Consider the following 6,264-nt stretch of genomic DNA (forward strand, 5'->3'; position numbering starts at 1 on the left):
CGTGGGCGGCTTTAGGCTGTGCTCCCGGCTGCTTCCATCTGCTCCCCTGAACGTTACAGCATGTACAGATGCGTGAGGCAGGAGACATTGGGACCATCCACACCGCTGTGCAATGAAGCCTCATTCCAGTGGGGAAAGGCCAAACCTTCCCAACCAGAGGCATCAGCTGGCTTTTCCAGTTTCCCCATCCCGCCCTCTACGCACACGCAGCGGGCGCTGCCACGCAACGGAGATTGCTTGGTGGAAGTCTCGGGGCACCGATGTTTTCATCGTTCCCCAAATCTTCCAAAGTTGGCTACAGATCAGCTCAGTTTGCACAATTAAAAACAAAAGAAAACGAAACAACCCCAAACCAAACCAACTCAAACAGAAAAACAACAATCCAAGGATGGGGAGAACATCCAACTCTCTCCGTTTCCGAACGTAACACCCGAACTCCAGACTATACAAGCCCATTCACTGGGGGTTTCCAAACAGCTCATCCAGTTCCTGTATCCACTCATCCCCGGGTCCGCTCTTGATGATGGAGTCCACAAGGTCTGCGCCCTCTGCTAGGCTGGGGAACGACCCCCCTGCCCCCTCGTTACTGTAGGTGTAAGGTATGTCCTGAGTGGGATTCCGCTCGTAGGCCTGGCCCTGGCTGCTCTGCGCAAAGCTGCCAGCCGGCATTTGCTGCGCCGGAGGCTGGCTGAAGCCCGACATCGTGGGGACCCCCTGGCTTAGCGCAGGCATCACCATTGGCCTGGCCTGGCCGGCTCCTTGTTGCCCAGGTAGCGGCTGCAGCAACTGCCTCCCCATCGCCGGGTTCAGGGCTCTTCCTGTTCCGCTGGTGTCCACAACCGCCTGGTTAAGCCCCTGTGGGAAATGTTGCTTGGACAGCCGCGGCTGCCCCGACTGCATGGGATACGTTGTGCCGTTATTGAAGGGCCCCATCTCGCTGCTAGTCCTTCCGGGGATACCTTGTAAGCCTCGCTGCTGCCAGTTCTGTGTTCCCTGAGGGACAGTCCCCATCAGGCTTTGAAGTCGCGGTGCTTGCGGCCTGGGCAAGGCCTGGCCCACAGGTCCTTTCATCTGCTGCTGATGCTGGGGAAGCGCCGAGCCGACCAGCATGTTCTGACCAAAAGTGCCGACCATTCCCACCGCTTGTCCGGAGGCAGGCTGCCTCGTTCCCTGGCCCGCGTTATGTGCCATGCTCATGCCGCTTTGGTTTGGGTGCTGCAACATTTGGCTCATCCCTGTGCTCAGACTGTACATTCCTGGCTGGCTGGAAGAGGCGCTGCTGTAAGGAGCCATGCCCAGGTCTGACTGGCCTGCGGTTGTGGGCAGCGTGCTGGGGTTCTGGGAGGGACCCATCGCCATCATGCTCGCGTTCTGGGCCATCATTCGCGACGTCCTCATGCTCTGGAGTGCCGCTTGGTTTCTCACGGCCACTATGTCCTGGGGAGAACCTACGCCAAAAAGGGAGGAAGGTAAGAAAAAAGAACGCAGCCCTGTAAATCTCAATTAACGCGACTCTGCACAAGGGGGAATGCGTGGGAGCCTTCTGCGTCACAGCCGGACTGCAGACGGCCGGGCTTTCTGGGTGAATAAACGATTGTTTCCCGTGAAGGTCAGCAGAGAGCCAGGAGGTTTCCCCATCCCTGGGAGAAGTGCTCGCTGCCTGACACCGGCTGCACTTCAGACGTTACGTGTTCCCTGCCCCAAGTCAGGCTGCAGCCTCTGTCCTAACCTGCCAAGTCCCCTCTCGCGGGAGGGGAGAGTCAACGCAGCTCAAGCGCTGCCCTAAGCAGGAACCGTGTTCAGCGTGTGAAGCGGGACGCCGTGCAGCAGAGAACACCTGCGTCCCTTCAGGCCTAAAACGATGGCACTTCTCTTCCCCCAAGAAGCCCAGTTCAGCTTCTAGCAAGCAACTGAGAAAGCTTCCGTCGGCCGCCTCCAACGGCAGCAAAGCAGCTGAACTTGAGTTTGCCGTTGGAAGCTCTCTTCTGAATATCTCCGGTGTCTTCCAAAAGTGAGCCTTGAAAATGGAAATGTCAGGCTCGGAAGGCCAATCAATTTTTTAATAGCTCAGGAGGCATAAATGAATGGATTTTCTATGTCATCGTTACTGATTAAGTCTATGGAAAGAAGAAAAATTGGGTTTTGTGGACATTCCAAGCAGGGAGAGTGTATTAGTGAATCGATGGTATAAGCACATTTCACTCCACCTTAGGCCGGTGATGGGAAAGCAGAAAATCCTAACCTTGTTAAATTCCACACCGTGGCAGCTAACTGAGCCACGCTTGTGTCTTCCTTCCAGGGGTGGAGAGAAGCAATCGATTTCTGGGAAGCTGATATGCTCCTGTATTTACTGTCTTTATTTAAAAACAATTACCGGAGCTGTGATGATGCCCTGGGTTCACTGTAGCTCTGAGTCACCACCGCACTGAACTGACTAGAACACTGCAGGGAAGCTCCAGGAGCAGGAGGCACACAATTCCTCCCCGCTCCAACACCGTCCTTCCCCTTTCTGTGAGAAACAGGCAGGCATGAAGGAAGTGTCATTCCTACAGTTCTACGTGTAACGCAGGGGACGGCTACACCTCCCTTTTGCTGCAGGAGGATAAGCTTCTGAAGGATGCTTTCAGCTCCAGCATACAGCGGAGTGGAACATTTTGCAGCCTGAAGAGAGGCCGTCTGGATCTCACTTCAACCGGGCAAACGTAGCAGCAGCTTTGAACTTCTCCGTGCCAGCAAACCGTCTCCTTAACGGTTGGCACTGGGGTCCCCCTGACTTTTCTTAATTTAGATCGCCTCCTCCTTCCACGCTCAGAAGCAGCCTCTTTCCACAGTGACTCCAGCAAGTGCTGAAGACCCAGGGAATGATAAAAACTTACTGAGTGCACCTTCAGCTATTTCTTAACTGGAAACGGCAGCTGAGAACCTCCCAGAGGGTCGCTGCCAGCACGCGGTTCACGCGCTACCACTGCTCGCTACCGGGCTTGTGTAAGAGAGAGGCTGCCCAAGGAGTAGTTGAGAGGTGCAACAGATTTTAAGATTTTGGGCCACCTTCTGGTCTCGTTTACACATAACCTACTGCACTGGATCGCATTCCCGTGCCTAACTAGGAAAAATGGTGAAATATGTATATTTAAACTAGTTGCTTTGTGAGAATTAATTCCTTGCTCTGTCAGATTAGCCTCAACACCCTTCCCATCTCTTTCCAGGAATACATAGAATTTGTGCTGCCAAAGACAAACCCAAGGCGGCGGTTAGAAGGAGCCACCCTGGTGCGTAACGGGGTAAGAGCTGGCTGTGTCTTCGCTTCCTGGGAACGAGGGCTGCAACATGCTGCCCTCCCCCATTTTCTGTCGCAGCTACGTGACACTGTCACGATCACGCAGCGCACGTGCGTGTGCGTTTCATATCTGTGCAGAGTCCATGGCTGGCAAAGGCATTCAGCTGGTGCTCTGCACCCAAAAACCTCCGCATTAACTCCTTTTCCTAAGCCAAAATTACTGCACTTACACACTTCAGCTGTCTCCAAGCACATCGAAATAACACCCGCTTTTTTTGAGAGCGTTACAAAAAATCAGTAATCTTCATTTACATCTCAGCTATTTCAGTGTTTCCCACACCTGACCTTTATCAGCCACTCCTCCAGATAAGGATGACCTCCCCGAAATTCTCTGCTCATCAAATTAGACAGAGTGGGGAATGAAGAAGGGTAAAACCAAGATACAGTGAGAGACACGAGCTGGGGAAAAAAAGCATGGTGAGAGTGGAGGTAAACAGGATAAATCCACAGAATCAACATGTCGAAGAGGCAAACCAAATGTTAAATAAAAAAATGCAGCTTTTGCTGCATTTTTCCTCAGAAGGGAAACGGGAGACTTCACTCAATACAGAAACCTGGGCATTCCCCTTGGGTAGAACACGCAGCATGTGCACGCGCCTGCCCTCCTTTGCCGGCACGCTGCTTCAACCCCTGCTCAAACCTCCACCTGCCCGCCCAGGGGCATGCGCTGCCTCCAACATGGGAATAAGGACTTGGCCGTTACCTTGGAACTGATTGACCTGTTGCACTGGATACGGGCTCCGCTGCTGCTGCAGATGCTGCCGAGGCAAATGGGACTGCTGCTGCAGCTGCTGAAAACGGACAAGGGAAGGAAAAGCAGAAGAGAAAAAGGTGATTAATTAGTTAGAGCTGAGAAAGGGGCTGGTGGCAGAAGTACCGCGGCAGAACTGCAGCGTTTCTTATCTAGCAAGCTGTTCTGGAGAGACGAGCGGAGTGATTTGAAGAGTCCACCTGAGAGCACTTGGGCTACTCAGCACACAGACTCCTCTTGGTTCAAAAAGGAACAAGCACCGAGGCTACCACCATCACTCCTCACTTCCAGCCACTTCATCTCAACCGCTACAGTGCCAACTTGACCATCTCCAGGCTGAAAGGAGCAGGGGAATATGAAGTAACTTTGCTCACTTCGGTCTAAGAGCAACTGTAGCCACGCACCCTTCTCCTTCCCCCAGCCCTGCCAGGGCCTACAGGCTTGTGCTCCTGGTACAAGACTTTCCTCCATCTCTGCGCTCAAAAAACTCGCCTGCAAGAACTGCACCCTGACCGGAGCCCTGTGGCCCAGGACCACTCCCCAGCCAAACCAGAACCGGCTACTAAGGGCTCTGGTACTTCAGTGAATGGTGCCTGGGTAGCGGGGAATTGCAAGACGCCTCCCTGCCTCGATCCAGCCCACACTGCTCCTCCACGGCTGCTTTCTGTGGATACTCGCAGCTGTAAACCAGAATCGAGAGCTGGTTGTGAAACCGGCGTGTGTTCGCCAGAGCTTTGAGAGCCCAGGGCGCACCCGACTGAGCACTTACGTGAAGGACACGTCTTGGTGCTTCATCTGCAGCTGTAAAAAACCAGGGATGCGCAAGGAAGGTAAGAGAATGGCAAAGATGGGAAGGAAGCGCGTACTAATCCCTGTGTTCATAAACACGTATTACGGACTATCAAAAAGATAAGAGGAACCGTGTCAGGCACAGAACAGCCGAAAGCCAGGAGCCTGAGGGCTGTGACTCCATCACTTTTCATCTGTGCCAGCATACTTGACAGCCTCAGCCTTGTGGCTTTTCTTGCCTTCAGCAGCCAAGTCACTGGCTCTTGCGTTTATGCACCTCAAGTGGCCTAATCCACAGTGGGGGAGCACTACTGCACCCTCCCTCTTCTGCGCTTGCTCACCCCCCAAGCGAGTCCTGCATCTTTATCCAGAGTATTTCTAGGAGCATCCTTCCTGTTCACTGGGGGTGAACGTTTCTGTCTCTCAGGAGGACCGTGAGGGGGAAGGCTGTCAGCATTCCCGTGGCTATGCCACACGTGCAAGGTCTAACACAAGCTAAAGCAGGCCCAAGCTTAACCTGTATTTCTCCAGCAAGAGGGGCGAAGCCGAGCTCAGAGCAGCCACCGACCTAGCAGAACATCACCCAGGTAACAGCGAGGGACTGCCGGGCTAAACTCGGCATGAGCTTCTAGGAACCGAGCAGTGGGACTTCCACTGGCTTTCTCCCGGGTTGCTTTTAAACTACAGCGGAGTTAATACGCAGGAGGCACGGCCACGCCGGCACCTGGTAATTCAACATCCGTACGGCAAAGCCGGAGCACTCCGGAAGCCAGATGACAGGCTCCCCGTGCAGCAGTTCCGCATGGCCACGGCGAGGGGTGCTTCACCTGTTCTCCCGCTTCAGCCCCTGGCTTCACCCTTGGTGCTGCTTCTCCCCTGTGCTAACGTGATACGCCAGGTTGAGGAACGGAACTGGGTGGACACTAACCCTTTTTCATAGAATCATAGAACCACGGAATGGTTTGGGTTGGAAGGGACCTTAAAGATCATCTAGTTCCAACCCACCTGCCATGGGCGGGTACCCCTTCCACTAGACCAGTGACGTGTTTTTCTGTGACGGGTTACCGATAACCCACCTCCCAGGTCACCACAGGGCTCTGGGCAGCTTCTGCCAGTGCGAGACCCCAGTCAGAGCTAGGGGAGAGCCCCAGCCACCGCAGCAGTCCGCTGCTGCCAGCGTAAAGGCACCACAAGGTACGGGGTTAAGGGCTTGCTTTTCCAGTGTCTAAAATCCCACGTGACTGCCAAGCGGGGAACGTGGGCAATGCTTGCCAAGCTAACGGTGAGCCTGAGGCAGGTGTGACAACCCACTGAAATACCACGACAGGAGCCACGGAGAGAGCGGCACCCGACATCAAAGGAAGGGCCGGTGTCGCACTGCCTCCCA

General features: G+C 54.3%; 1 protein-coding gene across 1 annotated transcript in view; it reads right to left on the reverse strand.

The window, feature by feature from the left end:
- Positions 1-391: 391 nt before the first annotated feature.
- Positions 392-6,264, reverse strand: part of LOC104512198 (mastermind-like protein 3) — a gene marked incomplete at its 5' end in the record, with an annotated part of 6,172 nt that continues 299 nt past the window's right edge. The window contains 2 exons of the mRNA XM_010155083.1: positions 392-1,448; positions 4,041-4,131. Of these exons, the coding sequence (XP_010153385.1) occupies positions 457-1,448; positions 4,041-4,131 (1,083 nt within the window). The remainder of the gene's footprint in view (positions 1,449-4,040; positions 4,132-6,264) is intronic.

Source organism: Eurypyga helias, unplaced genomic scaffold (genome assembly GCF_000690775.1).
Source record: "Eurypyga helias isolate BGI_N326 unplaced genomic scaffold, ASM69077v1 scaffold43517, whole genome shotgun sequence".
Classification (NCBI taxonomy): Eukaryota; Metazoa; Chordata; class Aves; order Eurypygiformes; family Eurypygidae; genus Eurypyga; species Eurypyga helias.